Here is a 26,964-nt window from a genome sequence, read left to right as displayed (position 1 = left end):
TTTGCCTTGTATATCTCAGATGCATACCATTCATACTCGCTTACAGCAAACTGTACTGACTCAGATCTGTTATTGCATAATGCGCAGATAGATCTGGGTCTGTGTAGTTTGTTTGGAGTAATCAGTAGAAGAAACAATATAGACCCTGATCTGCAGACACATTATGATATGGTAGATCAAGATCTGTGTTGTTTGCAGATGGACTTGACTTACAAGTTAGTATATACAATATTTTCTTTGTTGGATATAGCATGATATAGTACATAGTACAATGACATTCTGTGGACCCTGACCATTCTGTTTTTGTGAGGTTTCTCTGTACCAACTTAATACGTGAATACATAGTCTTTGCTGTAATACCATTTTTTTTAAAGTTAATGTGTTCTTGGCATTCATCATTTAGACCATGCGTATTATTTCTATTCAGGTTGACAGGACATCAACTAGACATGGAGGAGAGCTTGTGGCTGACGTTCTAAAGGTACTTTAAGCAGAAAGACTTTAAATAAAAGGGACGAATGGTCAATCATATCTTTAAATAATGAATTTACAGAACTGACTTATTTTGAATCACAATAGTTTTAATTTTGTTAACTTGCTGTGAATCATTGAAATCACTATATGGTATTATCAGTATAAAATTTAAGTAAATTACTGATTTACAAAAATATACATTTGTAGTGGTCGTAGTTTTGTCATAGTGGTCGTAGTTTTGTCGTAGTGGTCGTAGTTTTGTCTTATTTAAACAAAAGTAATATGTGGTTGCATGTAAATACAATCAAATTTTAGTGTGATTGCTTAATTTCAACACCAGATGATTTTTAAAACTGAATTGCTTTTGACATGAAGGGGTGTTATGATATTATTTCATCAGAATTTGAATCATCTATTATGAAAATAGGCAAAACCTGAGGTTTAAAGTTGACAAGATTATGCTTTGACAAGAGCAGACTGATAGCATTTGTTAGCTGGATTTTGGAAATTTTTCAGTTATGATCAGTGAGGCTCATGCAGGAATTTATGTTTTCAGTCTTCATATTAGGTTGCTAATGTTGACAAGCAGTTGTCAGTTTTAGCCCTTAAAAATACTGACATGTTCTAGTATCTAGTATAACAGGAAAGAGCTGTGCTGAATCATTTTCAGTTCTTGATCTGGCTTCTAGATAACTTGGGTCATTAGCCATTATTAACAAGTATTTCATAATTCACTTTTTTCTCTGAATGTTATTTTTTTAGACTAACAAAAGTTAATGTATTGCTAAGTTATGGATTTCTTCTTGATTCACTGTTAAAAAAATACTCTCTTAAATCAACAAGAAAGATATGATAAACTAGCAGACATCAGCAATTTTAAGGCAACGGTCAGCACAAGACTAGACAATTCCCAAAATTTTCAGTCGCCAAAATGTCTGTTTTTTGTTCTACAGTTTAAATAAATCCATCAAGAAAGAAAATGTATTTTTCAGCAAATGGAGAATAGGATTTGAATATTAAAGTTTTATTTGTTTTAAATTTTCTTCCACAATTTAACCACTCCGGTGGCCTAGTGATTAGAGCGTCCACCTCGGATGCAGGAGGTCGTGGGTTCGATCCCCGGCCGAGTCATACCAAAGACTTACAAAAATGGTACTAACAGCTGCCTTGCTTGGCGCTCAGCATTAAGAGGTTAGTGTTAGGACTGGTTGGCCCGGTGTCAGGATAATGTGCCTGGGTGGGACATCATGCTACATGTCTGCGGCATGATGCCCCAGTGCTAGACATCACTATAAACTGCCACATTGCAGACATCGTAGCGATATGACTAAAATTTTTTTAAAGCTACATTAAAAATCTAAATCACATCACATCCACAATTTCTTTATATAAATATTTTCAATGTTAAATAAGTCAAGCATAGCTTTAATCGGAATGTTTTTGACCATCTTATTGTGGGCATAATAAGCATGCTGTCATCATAGTGAGCATAGTGTCATCCAGCAGTGGCATCATTGGCATCAACTCAGTGATAAAGTTAATTTGAAAGCCCATAACTCAGAAATTTACTATATACAAGACCTGCATTCTTCAGAACCTTTGTTATGGTTGCTGTCTGTTTAACTCAAAGAATTTTCATTTGTTTTCTGTTAACAATATATTTCTGATGCCTTTAAGAAGGAAAATGGATCATTGGTACAACTGTATCCCTTGCCTTTGGGGCAGTACAGTAAGACAGGGAGGTCTGGATGCAATAAGAGTGGAGCTATATTTAGTTACAGATGAAAGCAACCTATGCAGAATTGTAACCCATGCCTTTGGGGCAGTACAGTAAGACAAGGAGATCTGGATGCAATAAGAGTGGAGCTATATTTAGTTACAGATGAAAGGAACCTATGCAGAATTGTAATGCATGCCTTTGGGGCAGTACAGTAAGACAAGGAGATCTGGATGCAATAAGAGTAGAGCTATATTTAGTTACAGATGAAAGCAACCTATGCAGAATTGTAATGCGTGCCTTTGGGGCAGTACAGTAAGACAAGGAGATCTGGATGCAATAAGAGTGGAGCTATATTTAGTTACAGATGAAAGCAATCTATGCAGAATTGTAATGCATGCCTTTGGGGCAGTACAGTAAGACAAGGAGATCTGGATGCAATAAGAGTAGAGCTATATTTAGTTACAGATGAAAGCAACCTATGCAGAATTGTAATGCATGCCTTTGGGGCAGTACAGTAAGACAAGGAGATCTGGATGCAATAAGAGTAGAGCTATATTTAGTTACAGATGAAAGCAACCTATGCAGAATTGTAATGCGTGCCTTTGGGGCAGTACAGTAAGACAAGGAGATCTGGATGCAATAAGAGTAGAGCTATATTTAGTTACAGATGAAAGCAACCTATGCAGAATTGTAACCCATGCCTTTGGGCCAGTACAGTAAGACCAGGAGATGTGTTTGCTAAAAGCTGGAGCTGTATTGGATTACAGATGATAGCAGTAGTGATAACCCATGCCTTTGGAGTAATGACATAAGAAAGAAATGCTTATAAGCTGCTATATTTATTCTTGATGGGATTTTAAAGTATGCCAGAGGATTGATAGTAGGGCCCAGTAAAATGCTCAGGTTCTAATCTGCATATGATAGACTGGTTTAAATGACTTAGGGCTGAAAACAACATCATATCAGCAATATAATCTGAAACCATACAAGTTGTTAGGACCATGTCTTCCAGTCTTCTTTGCTTCAGAGATTACATTATGACAACAGTTGAGCCATCAAGAGTACGTTATTTTGTGTGTTAGAAATAGTTGTTGTATAAATAATGCAAAATGACAGAATTTAATTTTTTTCTTGAATTTCTCAGTGAATATTGCATTCATTAAGTACTTATTTATACTTCCAACTCCCTCTTCTGTCAGTACATTCAAACATCTGTACATTCATTCTGTCATATTTTAATCTCAGGAAGTTCATCAGCATGAATCAATAAAATCTACTTGATGTAAACAATTAAAATTTGCTCGGCTTGTTTGTTTGCCAATGTTGATGACCCGATTGGATTTCCATGACACATCAGCAGTGTTTCCATTTTTAAAAGAATTAAATGTTGAAGTTTTATGACTTCTTTTTGGCTGCAGTGGTAGAATACATGTTTCACAAACTTCAAATCTATTCATTCTTTCAGATGTCTTTTCTTGTTTTATCTTCAGGCCCATGGAGTGAAACATATATTTGTCCTGAGTGGTGGCCATATCTCCCCAATCTTAGTGGGGTGTGAGAAGAGTGGCATCCGAGTGGTGGATACAAGACATGAGGTAAGTCTCTAACCTTGGGATAAGAGTTTAAAATTTATTTTATTTTATAGTGATTTATACAGTCACAAATTCGCCAACATGTATTTAGAAATTCATAGATGCCATTTTTATTCTCAAATCCTGTAGACTTTTGTGTTAATTAAATCTTTTTTTTAAAGAGCAGTTGAAATGACAAAGCTAGTTAGGTTAGTATCAATGTTATGTCATCCAGTTTTTTCATTTAAGTTCTTCCTCATAAACTGTTTCATTGAAATGACTTAGTGTGCATACTCATTAGTTGGATCCAACTGCAAACAACATAGACCCTAATCTGCCATCAAATAATGCACTAGCACATCATGGTCTTTGTTGTTTATTCTACAGATAAGTTCTGTGTGATTTGGATTTTTTTAATGTAGCTTTGACAATTTTTCATTCATATCGCTACGATGTCTGCAGTGTGACAGTTTATAGTGACGTCTAGCATCATGCCGCAGACATGTAGCATGTCACACCCAGTCACATTATCCTGACACCAGGCTGACCAGTCCTAACACTAACCTCTTAATGCTGAGTGCATAGCGAGGTAGCTATTAGTACCATTTTTGTAAGTCTTTGGTATGACTCAACCGGGGATCGAACCCACAACCTCTCACTTCCAAGGCAGACACTCTAACCACTAGGCCACCGGAGCGGTCACAGGTAAGTTTTAATAAGCTGCATTGACCCAGATCTGCCAGTGCATTATGTAATGGAAGATCTGAGTCTGTGAGGTTTGTTACGTGTTTAGGCTCGAATAAACAGTAACAAAAGAAAATGTGAAAACAACAAGCTTTGAAAAATTTAACAAATAATTTATTTCCCTGGAAAAATAATGGAAAGATAAGAACATACAGTTTTAAGAATCAAATCCAGAAATAATCCAAGAATAATCCACGAATTAAATTTTAGAAGTCCTAACAATGAAATGTTCTAATGAATTCAAATTTGAGTCCCAACGAAGAACCCAAGATGGAAGATGGTGACGTATACTGTATCCTTTGTGGTGTTGTAAGTTCTACAGTTCTGTGTTATTCACAAAACAGTAATCCTGTGTTTGAATTAATGAAATGTCTTTGTCCAAGAATTCTGAATGATCGCTCATATATTTCCAGGGAAAAAAAATTATCCTTTAGAATCCAAATAATTCGAATAAACACTAAAATGTTAACTCCAAAATGACAGAACAAAAGAAATACCTTTACGTCAGAGTGTTTAGAAGCACAACTTAGAGGTCTCTCTCTATGTATCACTATTAAAACTAACGAATGTGCAATTTCAGAAAGCCCAGAATTGTGAAATGGAGTCTGTTTACATATAAAAAGATCATGTAGCCCCAGTATGACCTTGATAAAAACCAATCATTTTACTCTAAGAGTAAGATAAAAATAAAAAGTTGTTTACTTGTCTCAGTGATTTCTGAATTAAGGTCCGGTTTAGGTGTTTACAACTGAAGAGTCAAGGTCAAACTATTTTCTAAAAAAATATAGAGTTCCTAGTAAACAAAACTATATTATTTTGACGTGTAAATTTGTAATGTAATTAAAAATAAAAATATTTTAAAACTTACAAACAATTAAATTAAATCAAATATAAATTAAATCAAATATATGTTACAGGTTTGCAGTTTGATATGACATACACATGGGTATATAAGGTAAATTAAAAATGCAGTTCTGATAACACTGTGTCTTTATGGTCAGTGTTGTACACAGAAATAGAAAAATTTAGGTATTAGATGATGATGTGAATTTTATTAAGTTTGGTTCTTATCAGCCAAGAACTAAAATTAAGGGAAATAAATTATGTAACAATGATGGGCCAAACTTTCGCTAAATATATGTGATATATGACTATACCATTGTTACGGGTAAATGAGAGTCAGCCTTATACTGGGAAATTATAGTGGGCAATGGGTATATGAAGCAGCAGGATACTGTGAGACTCTGTAGTGGGCAATGGATATATGAAGCAGCAGATTACTGTGAGACTCTATAGTGGGCAATGGGTATATGAAGCAGTTGGATACTGTGAGAATATAGTGGGCAATGGGTATATGAAGCAGCAGGATACTGTGAGACTATAGTGGGCAATGGGTATATGAAGCTGCAGGATACTGTGAGACTATAGTGGGCAATGGGTATATGAAGCAGCAGGGTACTGTGAGACTTTATAGTGGGCAATGGGTATATGAAGCAGCAGGGTACTGTGAGACTCTATAGTGGGCAATGGGTATATGAAGCAGCAGAATACTGTGAGACTCTATAGTGGGCAATGAGTATATGAAGCAGCAGGATACTGTGAGACTCTATAGTGGGCAATGGGTATATGAAGCTGCAGGATACTGTGAGACTCTAGGGGGCAATGGGTATATGAAGCAGCAGGATACTGTGAGACTCTCTAGTGGGCAATGGGTATATGAAGCAGCTTGATATTGTGAGACTAGAGTGGGATATGGGTTTATGAAGAGGTCTCTGCCATTTACTGTACACTTGTCCTTACAGACTGTATAAGATGAATGTGACTGCAGACTGCACAGATCCAGATCTGCCATCACATAATGCACTGTCTGATCTGGATCTGTGCAGTTTGTTAGGAGTAATCAGTTAATCAAACAACACAGACCCTAATCTGCAGGCGGATTATGCTTTGGCAGATCTGGGGGTTTTCTTGTTCGCAGTTTGACTCTACTTATAGAATAATCATTTACTTGGTTCATGCATTTTATATCATTTACCTTCACAATGGAGATTTTAATCCTAAAGAAACCTAAGGCTGAGGTCACAAAAGTGTGTGATGTAAAATCAGTTCTAACCAGCCCAATCATGGAAGAATATACTGGTACCTTTTATTTGAATTCTTTATAATCAAAATTTGTCCTTTAAGGACTGAAGGTGATCAAGGGTCTTGTATCTTATTCTTTTTTAATCATTAACCCAGTATTACTTTAAATGTACAGGTGAATGCAGTGTTTGCAGCTGATGCTGTAGCCAGGCTGTCAGGAACAGTTGGAGTGGCTGTTGTGACAGCTGGACCTGGTAAGTTCAGTAGTGTTCCTTCCCTTGACAATAAGCAATTATTGGCTACAATATTTTTGGGGTCTGATTTTTTACCTGATTTCTATACTTATATAATATGCTGTTAAAAGGAGACACATTTCTTTTTAAAAATGAATATCAGTCACTTTTTAGCTATTTAGAAATAAAATTATATTGAAAACATGCACATATGAAAATTTTTATATGGCAAGATAAACATTATGAAAAAAGTCACGTCTTCACTTATTTTTTTTGCATTTTTTAATACTGTATCTTTCACTTTCTCTCTGTTTCTCACACACACACACACACTCTTTTTGTGTCACACACACACACACACACACACACACACACACACACACACACACACACACATGTGATCAATCCTGTTAGGAGCAGCAGAGGGGGCGAATCGGACATTTTGTCCAATCGTCATTTGGCTTAATTAATACCTTCTGCACTCAGCGGATCCAGCGTCGTCAGCGCCCGGTAAAAAAAAAACGACGTCGTCGTCGGGGGGTAAATCGAACGTCATTTAGTTTAATATACCTTCTGCACTCAGCGATCCCAGCGTTGTCAGCGTCGGGTAAAAAAGCGCGACGACCGCGTCGATGTCATCGCCCCCTCTGCTGCTAAGTGGCTATTTACAATGAAGATCTTTATGATCTTACAATTTAACCGAATATTTGGTCAAGTCCGATACGATATCGTGTCCGAGGGTCATGTAAATTTATCGTTACAAATCCATGTGGGGTCGACTGAGCATGACTAAAAAAGTTTCGAAAAACATTAAAGTCCATGTCACCGCCGTACCATGTCTGCCAAATATTTCGTAGCGTGTGTGTATCAACGCCATTGAATACAGCAAGAATATTACAGTTGTCTCTGATTACTTTTGGAATCTGAGTGTATCGTTGAGTGACATATATCACGTCGGTGTTTTTATGCCTGCCTCTGGAAAATATCCTAGCTGGGTTTTTTTGATTGTCTAACATAACATCATCGTACACGACTAGATTGTTAACGTCGCCATCAATATCATCGATACCTGGTGCATCATTGATATCTGTAATAAACTCAATAACATTTTTTCAGCGATCGCTGATGCATTCTCGTTGAAATCTTTCAACACCTCGTAGCATCGTTGATCATCTACGCTAGGGGCGATTAAATACAACTTATCCCACTTCATCCATCTCATTATTAAATTAAGTAACAATTGCGTCTTGCCGGATCCAGATGGTCCGATGATAATCATCCGGATCGAGTTTGGTAACGCTGCAACATGCTTAACTGGTTCTCTTGTTTTAGTCGCCGAAAAATCAATTATATTCATATCTCTATACATAAATTATGGATCTATATTGTGTGAAGTGTAGAGTGCGTACTGGCACAAATGATATGACAACCGTTACAACAAGAAATAACAGATCGGCGCTTACTGGTAAGTGTGTACAATGCGGTATAAAGAAATTTAGATTTATTTCTATTAGACCCGGAGATGTTTTAAAAAAAAGCGAGGAGGTGACATCGCAGCCAAGTTATCAAAACTCCCCGGAACCCCGTGGGCAAAGTATCCAGGAGAAAAACACCTCCCAGGATATAGCTACTGTGGCCCCGGAACGCGATTAGATATCAGACTCGATGATCAAAATCAGCCCAAACCCGGTGAGTATCCAATAAACGCTATCGATAAGGCGTGTCATGCTCATGATGTTGCTTACTACAAAAGTAGCGATCTGCAACAGCGTCATATCGCGGATGTAAAATTAATTCACGCGTTAAATACCATTCCTGATAAATCCTTCAAAGAAAAATTGGCCTCATGGTTGGTAAAATCGGCTATGAAAGGTAAATTAATGATGGGCGCTGGTAATTAATAACAACATGGAATCCATCTATTATTCTCCGAGAGGATACTGGAAGGGGAAGGCCGCAATTGGTAAGCTTGCAAGCGCTGCAAAGGTAACAAAGGCCACTGCGGCTAATTGGTTATCCAAACAGGCTATATGGCAAATTTATCTACCACCGCCTAAACAAATCAACTTCTTGCGCTTTGACGTCAGCGTACCTAATGAAGTTCATCAGGCTGATATACTATTTCTGCCGCATGACAACGGTTACAAATACGCGCTAACCGTAGTTGATGTTGCGAGTCGATACAAACAAGCGGAACCGTTAAAAACAAAGTCAGCAACTGAAGTAGCCGATGCGTTTGGGCGAATTTATCGAAGAGGTCCTCTGCGCTGGCCAAATCTATTACAAGTTGATCCTGGTAGTGAATTTCGCGGCGCTGTTTTATCAACGCTGAAACATCATAGCGTCGCGGTACGACGAGGTCATACTGCGCTACATCGTGATCAGGCAATTGTTGAACGATTCAATCGGACTCTTGCTGAACGGTTATTTGGATATCAATACGCGAAGGAATTCATCCAAGAAAAACGATCTCGTGAATGGGTCAAAAGGTTGCAAGGCGTAATTGCAGCGTTAAATAACGAGATTACCCGAGCAATCAACATGAAGCCCAGCGACGCGATTAAAAAAAAGTATATACCCGGAAGATCAAAAATAGATAGCGTTTCCAAGCCGATTCTCGGCGATGTCACCGTGAGATATCTGTATGAACCAGGAGAGCTTGAAGGCGGTAAAAAAAGAGCTACTGATCCTATTTGGAGTGTTACCACACATAACATATCAATGATAACACGATCAACTGGTAGACCACCGATCTATAGACTGGATTCAACTGCCCCACAGCGGGGGTTTACACGCGAGCAACTACAAGTGATACCTGACGATACTCAATTACCCCCGCGTGGTCTTAACTAGCGCCGTTGCGTCTATTACACTCAAGACAGGTCAACCTCACATTCGTTTTGACATGACCGAGACTGTTATCGATCCTGTCCACGGTAAATTGTTGAGCGTCTTTATCCGAATAACGCCAGCGCATTACACAATTACAACTCGCGCAGTGATTATTCTGTTGTTGTTGTAACGCAATTATATTATTAATTCGGCATCAATATCAAAACGCCGCTGTTTTTTTTTATCCTGTTGGCGGTAACCCGAGAGTTTTCTATCGATGACGCTTGCATCGATGATGTCGTTGGTGACTCCGTCACCGGCTTTGTCAATAACAATTCTTCGAAGCTGATTTATCCTCCGTACTCGGGACACTGCAAGATAGACTAGATTTGACCATTCGATGCGATTATCAACCATCCAAACAATTGTGTCCGTGATGGTTAGTCCCTGCGAGGAATGTATTGTTGTTGCGTATCCTAGCATCCACGGGGATTTATGAGCACGTAGCGCGTCCTCGACGACGCTGATATCAACGAGCACGATATCATTCAGCACGAGAATTTGTTTTTTTGTCCCCGACACTGTCGGGCCTGGAATTTCAACTTCAGTGTTCTGCCGCCGTGTATCCGCGGGTCTATAACATAACGGCACTGGGCGCGTTGGAAACTTTTCCTTATGCAACATAAACAACTTCCGCTGAAGTGTGTCTCTGACTATCTTTCTACTCGCTACAATCAAATCGTTTGGTCTCCATGTTTCCCAGAATTCATTTAACGGCGTTTCCGGAATCACCTCGCGGATTATTTCACATTGAATTCTATCCGGCTGTAATCTGATTAATTTCTTAACCTCGCGCAGTTGTTCATCAAGTGCTCGGTAATCAGTATCGGTTTCTTCATAATAGTCCACAAAGCCCTTTAACCAATCATGTGGGCCCTCACTGACAAATGGCGGTGGTTGGCCATGGTCGCCACACATTATCACCGCTGTATTCGCGCGCAGCAACCAATCAAGAAACATTTCTAAAACATCTAACGAAACAGTACATATCTCATCCCAGATGATAACCTCAGGAATAAATTTTTCACCCATTCGATCAGGAGTCCACTCACCGCCGCTGTATCGAAAAAAGCTGTGATAAGTAACGGCGTCAACATTTCGTTGTTTTATCTCTCGCGCTAGTCTATGGGTTGGTGTAAGCACGATTATACTTGCCCGCGTTCGAAATAATTCAATTGCCCGAGTCGTTTTTCCCGACCCGCCACAGCCGCTTAAATAAACTGTTTTATGTCTACAAATTGGATCAGAACACGGTGGTGCATTAGACCACTCTGACAATTTATCACCGCGTAAGTAATTGTTCTCAACGGTGACATCTGCTGACGGGGAATAATCGCGTCGTATTTCTTTTTTAATTCTCCATGTGCCCCAACTCTCGTCCGGACTAGTAAACTCGGCTATGTTTTCCTTATACTTTACGTCTATGTAAAATGAATCAACGGCTACTCTAACCGTGGTGTCGGGAAATCTATTTATCATCGAGAATAAATTGATAGCGGTGTAACCCAGCATAGACGCCCTCAAATGTGGATATGCTGGGCTGTCTCCATCACTGTAAGCAACAACTGTACCCAACCTTGTTCCATTGGACAAGAAAGCTGTTTTACAGTTCACGTATCTATTTTTCGCCACTGCGTCCTTGATTACGAAATCATATTCTGCGTCATCTATAATCAGCCGTGAGCAATATCGTTTGTAATCGCAGTTTTTTCCACCTTGTGTGAACTTACCAATTATTCTTCTACCGAGATCTTTTGCCTCGCAGTTTCGTTGGTTGAATATCCTCCTGGACCATTCGATGATATATTCCTCGTCGGCATCAATGTGTTTTCTGGACTCGTCAATTATGCTATCTAGACGCTCCGGTTCTGGTAACCAGACTTCAGTCTGCACCCGGTATGATATAATCGCGTCGCTGACAATTAACGAAACTAGCATTTTACAATCAATCATATACCGTAGCAGTGCTATTGGCAGCCACTTCTTTTCATTCATGTGTCTACCGATCCAAATATAGCAACAGCGATGAAGTCCTGCCGCGAATTCAAATGATACTATGCGAGCGAATCCGGTTAAATCAAAATCAGGCAGTGGTCCATTAATAGCAACACGAGTCATTTCATGTCTGGGGTGTCCAAATCGTCTAAAGTACTCAGCGGCGGATCCATACCCGAGAAAACTCACTGGATAACAGGCAACCATATCAACGGAAATCATAGCGTCGCGGTTGTATTCAGTGTTCCATAGTCCACCGTGATAGTATTCCAAACAACTGGATTGTACATCCGGTAGAAATTCCTTGCGCGTTGGTCTCCACGCATTTTTCCTTGCTGCAACATGAGCCGCAACCGATGGAATCGTAAAACAATTTGTTAGCAGTTGTTCATCATGCTCTCCAAATTCCATGGCGGTTTTTTTCATCTTGTTGTGAAACGCTTCAGTGCGATATAATTCACCGTTTGGTCTTACAAACTGATCAAAGGTATCCGCATCGTTTTCAGCGCTGCGAAGTAACCACACTGATACAGGGTCGTTTTTACACAAGTAGGCAATAGCATCAAATAGTTTCCTCTCCGCGAGAAAACCGTCCTCTCCCAGAAATTCCCCCGGGATATACTTTACTGTTCTATCCCGTGGAAATACTGTGATCGCGGACGTCCACGCGTGTTCGTTATGATCAATAATTTTGATTGGGGCCCCCTTTGATTTGTTCTTCGATTCGTATAATACTTCACCGGTTATCGTTGTAACGGTTATTGGAAATCTCAGCGACGTTTCTAATCTCGCTATGTCGCTAATGGTTGCTCCACGCTCGCGCACTGTTTCTCCCCACTGGTTGATTTTGCTACGTCGTAAATCAGTCAATTTGTTTCCTCGACACGCATTTGTAAAATGCTCTATTATTCGTTCTGCTACACAATTTATCCCCGTTGACTGTTTCATCGGCGCTAGTTTTCCGATATCAGGTTTCTTATTTAACGGGTATATTCCATAAACAACTGCTGTTTCAGGATATGCTCGTTCATAGTATGGTTTGTCAACTCCGGTTAACAGCCCGGGCTTGGAGTCGCAGCTAACAATGACTGTTTTCTTGTCGCTGAGAACTGGTTCAAATTTATCATGTATGATCCAATTGCCTGATTCCACCCGGACAATAAATTTTACTCTGAAGAAATACTTGCTGGAGCCAAGTTGTGATATTATCGTTGCCGCGCGTTTGTCGTTCATGGTAGCATCAACAACGCCATCAATTCGAAATGTTGACCAACTATGAGATGCACCATCATGCTTGAATTCATTGATACAATCGCGTATTTTATTTAACAGGGTTCTATCGTTTATTGACGCTTTTGGTGCGTCCTTGAGGGCTCTATCGAGATTGAACTTAATATTTTTCCAGGGCTTAATTGCTGCTAATTTCTTGAACTCCTCCTCCATATAATTAAAACAAATATTTAAATAAAAGAATATAGTATAATGAATCACTGCAAATGGTTGATGATTGGGTCGACAACCCCGTGCAATAAATCATGTAGAGGTGAATTCTGCGGGTATCATTTACAAAGCGTTCGTAATGGTTCTCTTGGCCCCCTCCCGTGCTTGGTTTGCCATGTTGGTGTAAGAGGAAAATCGCAGTTGTGTATCAATTGTGGCGGAAAGCGATACAGAGAGTTAAAACACTATTACGACAAGCGAATAAAAAACGCCGTCATTGACCCCACCGCTGACTCCGTCAAAGACAAAATCATCAAAACTCCTCAAGACTACATTGAAAGGTTTATAATTAAACCAAATAATGAATTAGACAAGTAGCATTATTATACAAATGGACCAAGAATTTCAGCCGCATCCTGTGCTCGTTAATTACGAGGCATCTCGCGACGGCGTTGTTAGACATCGTAAACTGAAGAAGCCGGTTGGTACCGTAAATAATCAGGGGTATTTGACATTTGGTGCCGGAAAGAAGAAGTATCTCTGTCACAGGGTGGTATATGAAACGTTTAAGGGGCCAATCGAGGACGGTCTTGTTATTGATCACATTGATTCTGATCGTCTAAATAACAAACTGTGTAATCTACGAGCTGTTACACCGAGTCAAAATTCCAAATTTGGAAAAACAGGGAAGCACGCAAAAAAAGCAAAGAGCGTCAAATCGTTTGATACAATAACGCACGAAGAAAAAATATTTCACTCTATGAATGAAGCCGGTAAATACTTTGACATTTGTAGAGCCTCGGTACAATTTGTTGCAAAAGGAATACAAAATTCAGCGATCTCAAAAAAGACCGGGCGCAGAATTCGATTTTCATATGTAACATCAAAGGGGAATAACTCGTGATGGTATATCACCGAGTGACAAAGTTACCGACAGTGTGAACGCTACAGTCTATTACAATTAATAAATTGTTTCTTCCGGAAGAAAACTGATGGAATAAATTGTCTTTACAAACAACTGTAATATTCTGTTTTATGTTTCATCGAATGTTAACACACCTCGGAATTGATACGCAGAGTTCATTTTGTAAAACATTTTTTTTATATTAGAAATAAGATGTTTATAAGAATATTAGAAATAAGATGTTTATAAGAATATGAATATCGAAGACATCAATAATATATTAACCGAGATTTCAAAAATAAAAAATTAAGGAATTGAATTATCCGATGGTCTCAACAGCGAAAGAATATTATCCGATTATGAGATTATTAACGAACAATCGAAATGGGGGCGTTTTACCCTGGCCCGCGAGTACGCTTTTATAAAACGATTACAACATACGATTAATGAAATGACGTAAATGCATTCATTGGACTATTCACTGCCGTTGAGACAGTACGAAAAAAACTTGGACGTGTTTATGAACGACGCTGGGAGATTTCTAGTAAAATTAAAAACATTAGAAGGATTATAGACGAAACCCCCGTGGAGCCCCCAGCGTAACGGAAGTGGCGCATCGTTGTATACATTTTTTTTTCCCCGATAGGTCGTGGTAACGATACTAAAATAGTAAGACGATTGCGTCTGACGCGACAGATTCCTGCCACAGGGAAATTAGAAATTGCGGAGCAATTTGCAATAATGGTAGGTGAATCACTTACTACTCGGCTAGCCAGAGAGCAGCTAGCAGCGCTTAAAAAGTTCATACCGTTACGAGACAGGGTCCGAAAACAACTTCAAACGCGGCAACAACTACAAACTGATTTTGCTGTTGGAAGCGAACAACTCTTTGCCCCGGTAAAAAGCGCAACTGTGCCCGTCCTCAGTGCGCTTGAAAAGATAGCGGCTCAGACCGAGCAAACAAAAGAGTCTCTGGAAACACTTCCTGCAAAAATAGCATTCGCTACAACACACCAACGGAGGGAGGGGCCGCCACCACCACTCGCTATAACCGAACCACAAGAACCTTATGTTACAATGGCTGATGAAGAAGAACCAGGTGCTACTGCAAGAGCACCAGAAGAAGAAATACAGGGAGAAATACAGGAAGAAATGGAAGAAATACTAGAACAAAAAGATGAATTGCTGCGTTCACCCGGTACTGTGCTTAAAAAGAGCACATTAGATAAAATTAGAGGCTTCGACAGTGATGAAGAATTAGTTAATTTTACTGTTACAACATTACCTAAGAATATACGAGATACGTATATCAGTAGCGGTCACGAAAAGTATATAAATTCGACGGAAAGATGGGCAAGAATAGTGTATTTAGCAAGTATATACAGCAATATAATACCACCGCGCGATCCCAATTACAAAGCATTCCTCGAGAAAGTAAAAAGTAGGAAACCAAAAAAAGGAAAAGGATACTCCGTTGGAAACTCTTCTGGTAAAGAATCATACAGTTTCGTTACTTGTCCTGGTAATGTTCTCAGTGATATATCACGGCTAGAAATACTAATCGGAGGAAAACGAGCCGGAAATAACCCTACGGAAATAATCAATGAGGCCGCTGATATTTGCAGGCGTTTATTTGCAGGCGGTATCATGGACATTAATGTATATCGAACGCTCATAGACGAACTCGTGGACGGTTTTGATGACCACGGTCATTACAGCGATTGATCAATCACTGGTAATCAATCACTAATTGGAAAACACCGGTGTTTTTATAATAAAGATGATTATACACTACAACCATGATAAACCAGTCAGCGTCTACGTGGTAAACTTGCGATTGCCTGTATACCGCGCGTGGTACGGAGACGGTCTCGGTAGCACCATTGCGGGGTTATTTACAAGAATGGCCCCAAAAGTGGCGCCGTTAGCTAAACAATTATCGATGAAGGCCATTGATGTGATAAGGGAATCAGCGCTATTGGAGATGTTGCCGGAAGGGCGTTTTCTGCAGCAAAGGACAAACTAATGTCGTTGGTGAGAAGAAAAAAACAAACGCCGCTGGCGGCTCTGCCGCTGCGTTCTACAACAGTGATGCCTGCAAATGTCAGCAGGGTAATAAATAACGCGGTGGAAAAAAAACTAGCGTCGATGGCTTCGCCGATGATGGCGACTCCGACGATGGCCTCGCCGATGATGGCTTTGCCAACGACCCCGTCGTCGTTGATGGCAGAGCCATCCACTGATGCGGCAACCAACGCGCTCATGAACGCGATAGCGGGAAGTGGTCTTAAACAAAATTCAAGGAATTTACTACGAAAACGACGCTGATGAATTGCAATTGAAAACATCAACATGATAAATAATAAAATGTTTGCGCGAACCGCTGATCCCGCGTTTGATATGGACGCCCCAGTGCGCAGGGATGATTCTGTCCGTGATTATCAGTATTATTCTTATCATGCAATACAACCGAATCTACGATCGCGAATTGAACTTCAAGTCCAAGATACCAGTAAATACTTTCTACCATGTGAGGCGTTTATCGAAATCGAAGGGGAACTTGTAACAAATGCTGCCGATAATGCACCATACGACAACAACCCGACTATCTGAGTTGGTTTTGTCAACAACGGCGTAATGGCGTTATTTGAGAGCGCAAAATATCTCATTGACGGGCGAGAAATTGAATCAATAGAACGTGATGTTGATGTTGCAACAACAATAATCGGGCTAGCGAGATACTCAGATGATTATACAAGGTCGGCTGGTCCGTCTATGATGTTTGCGAAGGATATTACTGATAACGCTGAACACAACCAGTTTTCTAGGGTAAAGGCAGCAAATGCCGCCGCGGCTAATCCGGCACCAGGCGGGTATGTAAGACCAGCTGGGGACTTTGATGTCATAAATGTTATTACTAATTATAATCTAGGGTTTGCAACACGAGTAGGGATGTTGCAAGGACAACGCCGACAGTTTTCATGCGCAATTCCACTGCATCATATATTCGGATTCTGTAGAAACGTCAGAAAAGTCATCTATGGGGCTAAGCATACAGTAGTACTCGTGCGAAAGGGTAATGATAATGATGCAATCTGGCATGATGCTGGTGTTGCCGACGGTAAGGTCAATATAAAGAATATAGTATTGTGGATGCCAGTAATGACCCCATCAATCACCGCAGAACAGCGATTACTTTCATTCATGGAGACAGGTGGTAAATCACTGTTGAGTTGGCTTACAGTAACCACTGATGCTAAAGAGGATAATATAATGGTGTTTTTACATGGCACCTGGCATCCAAACAGGGTGTTTCGGCTCCACGTCATATATTTGTAGCGCTACAGAATAAGGCGCGATTGGGTTCCCAAGAACGCAGCCATATGATATTTGATCAAATCGGTGTCAATGAGGTCTCGTTGAGAATAAACGGACAGCAGGAACCATCCGAGGATATACAACTCAATTACGGGGGTAACCAGATTGCACGCGTGTATCATCGATTGCTGTCGTATATGGGCCGCGATCAAAACGTCGATACCGGTTTACAAATATCGCAACTTGATTTCAAAAACCTGTATCCGATTTATTACTTTTCGCTAGAACATCTCGATTTAATGAGACAATCCGTCGTTGATATACACTTCCGAGCTCGTGTGCAACGTCCTGGTGGTGTTGCCGAATATAGAGCGGTTGCTGTCATTCTCAGCGATAAATCAATGCTGCTAGAAGGCGTTGGTGGACGAATGAGAATCGTTGATGCGCCAGTGGAAAACATGTAATTGAAAACACAAACGCGTTTACAATAAAATGTCGTATAGTGTTGTCGGCGTTACACTAACTGATGGTCAAGTCAAGAAATTACGATCAAAGTCGGCTAAACAATGCGGGACCACAATAACGCTGAAGCCGTCGCAGATGGCAGGTGGTAATCATAAGATATCGTTAACGGCGCGTCAAATAAAACATTTCAATGATGCGATGAGGAATAAAAAGGGTGTTCAAATAGATTTTTCGGCCGCAGCAATCAAAAACATGGAAAAGACCGGTGGGATATTTCCGTTGTTAGCCGCGATTCCGGCGTTGATTGCCGCGGTGGCCCCAGCAGTGGCGAAGGCGGCAGCGTTGGGGGCCGTTGGTACCGCGGCGGGAATGGCATTGAAGAAGGCAACCGGGAGAGGCTATAAAAAAAAAGAAACGAGGACGACCCGTAGCCGGAAAGGGTCTAAGACTACCGGGGACCCCGTATTCATGGTACTCGGGGAAGGGTCTAAGACTACCGGGAACCGTTTATTAACGCAAGAGTCAATGACTCCTATGTCTAATTTTGATTTAATAGATGCCGCCGACGCGTTAGCGATAAAAAACTTCAGAGGTGTTTTTATGAGGGATCAATTACCAACAAAACCAAGGAATATTGAAACCGGTATAATTAACCTCGATAAATCCTCCGGAGCGGGAACTCATTGGGTTGCATACGCGATTGATCCGCGTGCGATCGTCTATTTTGATTCATACGGGTTAGCCCCGCCGAACGAGTTCATGCGGTATATCCGGGCGTGTTCAGCCCCGGTTTTTTATTCCACGCTGCCAACACAGCAATTAAGTGACCCACCGATATGCGGACGTGAGGTATTGAACGTACTCGCGGCGATTTCATCATCGCGGAAACCACCTCATGTGGTTGTAAACGAATACACTAGTGGGAAATTTAGAGACAATTACATTAGATAATAATGATTGATATCTGGGGACGACCGGTTTCGGCGCTGAAAGACCCCACGGAAACGCCCGCCACCGATGACATAAAAAAACTAATTGAGGATGAAATCGCTGAGACGTTGAACCTAACCAGTGTTGACCCGGGCGAAATAGTTGTATTTCAAGACCGCCAGGGTAAATTAAAATCCAGTAATGTGTCGCTGGATGACGTTTTAATACGACAGCGTAATGCCGCCGAGGACACTATCGTGTTGTATACCGGCGACGGACGACTCAAACCGGGTGAATCCATCCTGACGATAACGAATAGGGTAACATTAATCCAAGACGGTTTTATAAGGTTAGATAGATTGGTGACCAAACTTGACGTGCAGGTGAATAAATTCGCCGAGGTGGAAAAGTCTGTCACAGGTATGCAACTCACTACCGCTAGTTTTTTTGGGACCCCGACGGTAACCGAACCAAATCTTGCGGGGATAAAAAATACTATTTCGGAGTTTACAACGCTGTCGGGCCAATTTTACGCGTTACGAAAAAATGTTAACAGGATCGATGACAACTTTGATAAATTCTTTGGTAAAAAAAATACCAAGCTGGATGAAATTACAACAACTATAAATGATATCACTGCGTATGGACAGGAAATAAGAACGATCAAAACTGATGTTGCAGCGAACAAAGGGAATATAGACGCGCATGGACGGAGAATAGAAACAATCGGCATTAGTGTTGCATCGATCATAAATAATGTAGACGCGCATAGACGGAGAATAGAAACAATCGGCGTTAGTGTTGCATCGATCATAAATAATGTAGACGCGCATAGACGGAGAATAGAAACAATCGGCGTTAGTGTTGCATCGATCATAAATAATGTAGACGCGCATACAGGGGAAATAAGAACGATCAAAACTGATGTTGCAGCAAACAAAGGGAATATAGACACGCATACAGGGGAAATAAGAACGATCAAAACTGATGTTGTAGTAAACAAAGTGAATATAGACGCGCATAAACAGGATATAAGAATAATCAAAACTGATGTTGCAGCGATCAAGAATAGTGTAGACGTGCACGAACGGGAAATAAAAGCAGTCGACAAACATATTAATGATCAAACACGCCTTAAGGTCAATGAGGTTATACCGGCTTTCTTTGGAGACCCACCTGTGGCCAACCCAACCCTCGCTGGAATTAAAACATTCATGGATAAACAAAAAAAACCCAGCGACGTCGTTGATAAATTCTTTGGAAACACACCCCTCGCCGAAATTAAACCGTTTTCTGACATCGACCACCAGCTCTCATACTTAAAACTTGCACATGTATACCCCGAACATATTAAAAATATCGTCTATGTTGTTGACAAGGGTGTTCTAGATTGGACAAGAGGCACTAATGTTAATGCTGTCATAAGTGCCCATGGGGTCACAGGTATCTACAGACTATCGTGGACTGCTAAGGAACAATTTAATATACTAGGAGCGGGAAACGTGCATATCACCTCCCCCACGCTATTAATATTTGCCGATGTACCCTACACACACCTTACTACGTTCAGGGCGGTTAAAGATACTATATTTAGAGCAAAGATCGCATGGTGTTTAGAATTCATATCGCGTCTTACAAGAGATGAGCTCGAACCAGGTTTTGATTAATTTAACAATGACATATTTGATAATGGACTCTCCGTCGCACTACCGATACAATACTGTACGGGTATACACCGCGGATCTAAAAACACGCTTGGAACAATACGATAAAAAAATAAAAAAATACCATCGAAGGGTAACCGCGATTGATGTCACCGTGTATTCGGTGTCCGGTGTGATGGCTGGAGCCGGCATTATACTATCGTCGGTTACAATGATCGCCCCGATTGCAATTCCAATTGCGATTTCCGCATCGACAACAGTTGCCGGGGTTGCAACCGCGATTACTAAAAAACTATCATCGTGTTCTCAGAAAAAACTCCGTGATTATACAATAAAACATCAAATAGTATTTAACGCGTACTTGAAATTATCCGAGCTGATCTCAAACGTGATTGATGACTCGCATATATCCGACGTTGAATTCTCCACGATGACGCAATTGTATAACTCCGCGGTGTGAAAATTAGAAATTGAAAACAAAATACCCGATAACAATAATGTCGCTGAACCCCGAAGGGTTTCAATTGCTTCAACGGATCGCGGAGAACACCACTCCGGTACAAACAAGTATGATATCAATAACATCGACGAAACCTGAATTCAGTGTGAACTTCCCATCATCGGTTCCAGTGAAGGAAATAGCTCTGGCAAAATTGCGAGTATATCACAGTTGGCCTAATATCCGAGCGGAAGCATTTAACGGACAACAACCTAATAACTCGCTGGTTTTTGCATGGACAAATAAACCCAATGGGACCCCAGACTGGAAGGAGGTTACAATACCAACTGGGTCATACCAAGTAGAACAAATCAATAAAGAATTTCAACGCAGGATAAAATCGATCACAGGAAAAGAATCAAAAATCGCTATTACGGTTCATGAACCGACGTTATCGTCGACGATTGAAATAAGCACACCGGGGTATATGGTTGATATTTATAACAGTTCAATAAGAACCATACTAGGTTGGCCCAAGAATCCACCTCATGAAATCCCCGCGGACTTGCACACGAATGCGCAATCGTATCACGAGATTAATCCCGGGTATCGAGATGATTTGTCTATTATAAAAAACACGTTATTACCCAGCAGGTTTATATTTCAAAACAGGAATACCATGCAATGGTATTTTCCGTATAAGGAAACTCCTGAATCGTCCGCCGTGGTCACAGTTAATTTAAATGATATTGCTAGTGCTTTTATCGAGATTAATCGTAATTACCAATTGCAACTAGAACAGCTATGGAAAACAAAAGCACGAAAACACGTTGAGGTGTTAAATCAACTTATATCAGACATGGAATATATTAATGAACGAATCGTTAAAACAATATCTGCTAACAGCGATGATAGTAAACAAAAATTCCTAACCGAGTATAATATCACAGAAGCCGATTTACCCGATTTCAAGTTTCCAGGATACAACGCGCCAGAACTAAGAAAGTCTCTTAATGATTCTCTCGGTCCATCAACTATCCTCAGACACGATAACGGAGAGGGTGGTAGGCATATTGCTCCATACAACGTAAATATCGCATCGGTGATAGCAATCAATCTAGTGTGTGATGCTATCGAAGGGAGTTACCAGGTGGATACCAAGCAATCAAATCAGGCTCAACAGGGGTATATCCTTTATTCATTTTCACCAACAGCCCCTCCAGGATTTTTAATCGTTGAGAGTCCAATTAATCCGGTCTATATGCGATGCCATAATCGGTTTTTAACGAGAATTAATTTCAGACTTACCGATCAGTCAAATAACCTAATTGATCTACAAGAGGAGGAGTTAGTGATCACTCTGTTTGTAAGATCATTGTAAATAGCCTCTTAGCAGCAGAGGGGGCGATGACATCGACGCGGTCGTCGCGCTTTTTTACCCGACGCTGACAACGCTGGGATCGCTGAGTGCAGAAGATATATTAAACTAAATGACGTTCGATTTACCCCCCGACGACGACGTCGTTATTTTTTTTACCGGGCGCTGACGACGCTGGATCCGCTGAGTGCAGAAGGTATTAATTAAGCCAAATGACGATTGGACAAAATGTCCGATTCGCCCCCTCTGCTGCTTTAGGTGATCATTCATATTATTATTTTTACATTGTACTGTGTATAGTAAAGAACCTCAGTTTTCAGTTGATGTTTTGTTTCATCATTAATAGCAGAAAATGTTATCTGTTGGCAGGGATTCCATTAATTATTCGGTTTTTGGAAGTCCTATACATCAAGACTGGAAGTCCCATCATACACATGGACAGAAAACATTCAAATTTGAAAACTTTAGTCGTATCATAGTGAATATATAAATACACAATGATAGATAACTGGATAGATTGTAGGACTCGTTAAGGTAAAGTTATCATTACCATAACAATAATAATTTTGTTATTTATTTTAGCAATATTTAGAAAGCTTAAAAAAAATCTTATCCTTAATGGGACCCCAAACCAAAAATGTAAATGTACAGCATTTACAGATTGCACCTTTTTTAAAATCTAATTAAGGTCTGTTTTGAATAACACTTTATTGATAAACATTGATTGAATACAAATGGAGATTATGTACTTCATAGAGACTTGAAGCATTGGTACTTAAATTTGTAAATTGGAGAAGGGTTCTGTTGTTTTCATAGAAAGATTAGTTTGTTTCTTTCATGGCTTATAGCAGCTGCAAATTCCACAAGAATTGGTACATGTACTCCAGAAAAAATATTGACTTTATATTAATAGTACAGAATTGATGAGGTTAGGTTGGATCGTATTGTAAAGGCACAGTTGTAGAGGTATGAAATACATTTACTTACCTGCAATTTGTGTTAGTGAATGTACATGACCAGATTTTTAGCTTGTGAAATCTTGAAAGTTAACCTTAAAAAAAATTGTTTTCTAGTACTTTTTTATATTTAGTTCATTACCCCCCCCCCACCAACTCTGGTATAGCATCCATTCTTTTTTACCAAATATAGTTTGTATTACCAATAATAGTAACAAACTTTATTCTACTATGAAAATTAGTAATAAAATATAACTCCACTGGCTTTTTATGGGGGCACTCACCAATCATTATGTACATTTGAGAGAGTGACATATGTAAGGTGAAGTTGTTTGCATTTAAAATGTGCAAAGTGGAGAGAATGTTGGCATACCTCTATGCTGCTTTGATGTAATGTAGATGACATTTCTTTGGATATTGTACTTTTGGAAATTGTAAATGATCTAAGCACACTGCTAACTAAAATGTCTGCTCTCTTGTGCTCCAAAATTCAGCCTGAATTTGTCTAAAGTACACTATCCTTAGCAGCTATTAAAATAGGGAAAACAAATTTTGCCAGATTAGACAATGCCAACTTCTGAATGTGCAATGAATGAATTACCAAATTTATAAAATGTAAAAATTTACCTCTGAAGTTCAGGAAGTGAAAATGACCAAGTGGAGCTAGCACTTTTTTGAAAGGTGCACATCTGGAGTAAGGCCAGGTTATATACTATATAATCCATATTACACCCATCAATCATACACCAAAATAACGGGAATTAAAGGTTATTTGAACAGTACCTAAGATATACAGGGTCTTTCTTAAATGGCCAGTATAACCAGTGAGGAAACCCAGGGAAATTCTTTTTTAAAAAAATTCTAACTATGCAAAATACAAAACTGTAGAGCACTACCTGTATCACAGTGATATGTTGAAGGGAGGTTACTGTAAATTACATAAATAATGAGGTGTGATATTTATCTCCCTTGGATATTGTTCCAACAATATGTTCTATTGGAAACAATTGTAGACCTTAACCCTTTACCTCACAGAGCATAGTTACAAAGTGCAGCATGCTATAAATAGAATACCTGTTACCTAGTTGACTCCATACGCATACGGTTGCCTGTGAACTGTTAAGCAATGTAGTGTATGTTACCTTTAACAGCAATTTTAACCATTTTACATTTTTGGTACACATCAATTATGTGTGGAAACATTTTAGAGTAAAGTCTGATTGTTATAGCTGTGTAATTATTTATCACAGAAGAATTTTTTATGTGCTTTAAAATCTTGAGAGAACTTGTTCACCGTCATGTCAGTGAGGCCACGTGACCAACCGTAGCTGCCATTTATTATACTCAAAATTTACAAGTTTTTCATCTGCATCTACATCACTAAGTCATCTGAATTTGATAATTTATAAAAACTAATTGCTGCCTACATCAGTATCAGTGCCTTTACTTAGGTTATTGAATCTTTCATAGTTGTGATTCTAATCGTGAAAACTTCCAAAGTACTGAATGAAATCCGCGACCGCCATTTTGGAGATTGGAGATTATGACCCAGTTACTTTAAATAGCAGATATCGACCAGTGCATAAACAGTGACCACGTGATCTGACGTAATTGTCATTTGCAGAAATGAATCTAGTATCTAATAGGGGTTTTTCCCCGAAGGTGGCGCTACAAAAACCAGCTCGAAATGGCTGATGTTTACAGCCGACATCAAAAGGCGCTTCCATGCGACTTTTGTAGAGGCGTCAAAAGGTGCTTCGATGCGAATGGTGTAGAGGTGTCCAAAGACGCTTGCATGAGGTAAAGGGTTAAATAGCAACATCACTGCTGTAATGTTATTCAATCTGATCTTATATAATATAAATTAATATCACTTCAATTCCTTTTTTTCCCTTCTTCAAGGATTGACCAACACAGTAACGGCAGTGAAAAATGCCCAGATGGCAGAATCCCCTGTAATTGTAATGGGAGGAGCAGCTGCAACAATTCTTAAGGCAAGAACTTTGAGACAATCACCAAAAATCACAGATTTTTTTTTAAAGTGTGGTGTTTGAATGGGCATATATGGAAATCTTAATGTCTTTAATTTCAGTCAAGAATCATAATAACAATTTAAGAATGACACAAAAGTATGTTGTCCAATACTCCTTCATTGTAATGTGTTTCAGTGCTATAGAGTATCCTGCCTTATTGTGAAAGCACCTTATAATGAAGCACTTCATGACCATGCCCACTTTATAATGCCCACATTGTAACAGATATGGTGTTATAATGAAGGGTCTTCCAGTGAGGTTGTGTTATGTAGTTATGCATATCGCACCTTGATTGTTAAGTCTGCATTCTGCTGTGTCTTAGAGATGGTTTTTAATACTTCTTTTTGAAAAACTATTTCTATCTTCATTTCTTTTATACGATAATGCAACAGTATAAATTTTGATGACATCCTTTTTGTTTATTCCACGTTAGTGGGAAAGCAAGACATATTCCCTTTTTCCACAGTAGGAGCAACATCATAATCTTCATCAGTTTGTTATGCATTTGGTTAAAGGTTGTCATTTTTAAAATCCTTATGGATTTTTAACATACTTGGCAGGGCCACAGGTGCAAGGATGGTCTAAGGATGCTTGCCTGTACAGACCATTTCCACATCTTATCTCTACCTATGTGAGCTTGAGTCTCAGCTCGACTATCGTAGAGATATGAGAAAGCTTGTCAGTAGCTTCCTGAGTGTTGTGGTTCTTTCTGGTTTCATCCTCCATGAAATACACTGGCTGTCATGTATGGCATAAGACCCCACAACCCATCCCCCAGTACATACTTGGCATGCATGAATCATTACGAATAAAATTTAATAGGGAGAAAAGATACTTGTTTTTTTCTTGTCTTGTCTTGTGTTACTCTTGCATATATTATTTTAAGTTTTAGAACTAATAATTCAATTATCTTTCAGGGTCGTGGAGCATTACAGGATATTGACCAGATGTCGCTTTTCAAATCCATCTGTAAACATTGTGTTACAATCACCAAAGTCAGGGACATAGTGCCAAAATTATCCAAGGCCCTGCAAGTTGCCCAGTCAGACACACCAGGTATTACTATAAATTAATGTACTTTAATATCATTACATTTCTACAAACTTAATAACACATTTTCAGCATAAAGTTTTGAGACTTAACAATTGACTAAACATATTAACTACCTGCATCATGAAAAAATTCTTCTACAGTAAAAAAAATAATGTTAGTTTCCTTCATATTTTCACAAAATATTATTAGAATTTCTAAACAAGTTTAAGTGAACCATATGTGATCAAAAGGTCTTCAAAAATTGCTCAAGATGGTGTCCATGGCAAGAGCAAGAATCATCCTGTAGCCAAATAGCCTTATGTCCTGCAGAGGGCGCTGTATGGAAAGAAAATTAATTTTAGTACTGGAAGTGCTCAATTCAAGTACAACTCAAGAAAGACAGTATCTACACAATGCTGTCAAGGCCTTATGGTTATTCATTTTATTTATACATATAAAGTATAATTTAAAAGAAATTGCATCATCCAGTTAAAAATAAAGAGGGCATTGGCATGTATAAAAGTAGTTGTTTTAAATAGCCTATGAAGGTAGTACATTGGCCCAGATGTGTCAGAGCTGACTTTCAGTAATGGTTTGAAAGGTTCACACATAAACAGCCAAACAGTTCTGCCATCAAAGTATTGCATTTCTTCTATCACCTTGTATCAAATTACTAGGGTGTTTAAACAAGATA

At 39.4% G+C, this 26,964-nt stretch overlaps 1 protein-coding gene across 1 annotated transcript in view; it reads left to right on the top strand.

Moving 5' to 3' along the window:
• Positions 1–26,964, top strand: part of LOC149785047 (2-hydroxyacyl-CoA lyase 2-like) — an 80,442-nt gene that overhangs the window by 7,363 nt on the left and 46,115 nt on the right. The window contains exons 2-6 of the mRNA XM_089978768.1: positions 428–481; positions 3,685–3,789; positions 6,767–6,845; positions 25,108–25,199; positions 26,156–26,294. Of these exons, the coding sequence (XP_089834894.1) occupies positions 428–481; positions 3,685–3,789; positions 6,767–6,845; positions 25,108–25,199; positions 26,156–26,294 (469 nt within the window). The remainder of the gene's footprint in view (positions 1–427; positions 482–3,684; positions 3,790–6,766; positions 6,846–25,107; positions 25,200–26,155; positions 26,295–26,964) is intronic.

The sequence above is a fragment of the Sinohyriopsis cumingii genome, chromosome 13, assembly GCF_028554795.1.
Source record: "Sinohyriopsis cumingii isolate HCF-2022 chromosome 13, ASM2855479v2, whole genome shotgun sequence".
Taxonomy (NCBI): domain Eukaryota; kingdom Metazoa; phylum Mollusca; class Bivalvia; order Unionida; family Unionidae; genus Sinohyriopsis; species Sinohyriopsis cumingii.
Note: the sequence above shows the minus strand (reverse complement) of the source record. Positions and strands in the feature narration are given on the sequence as shown.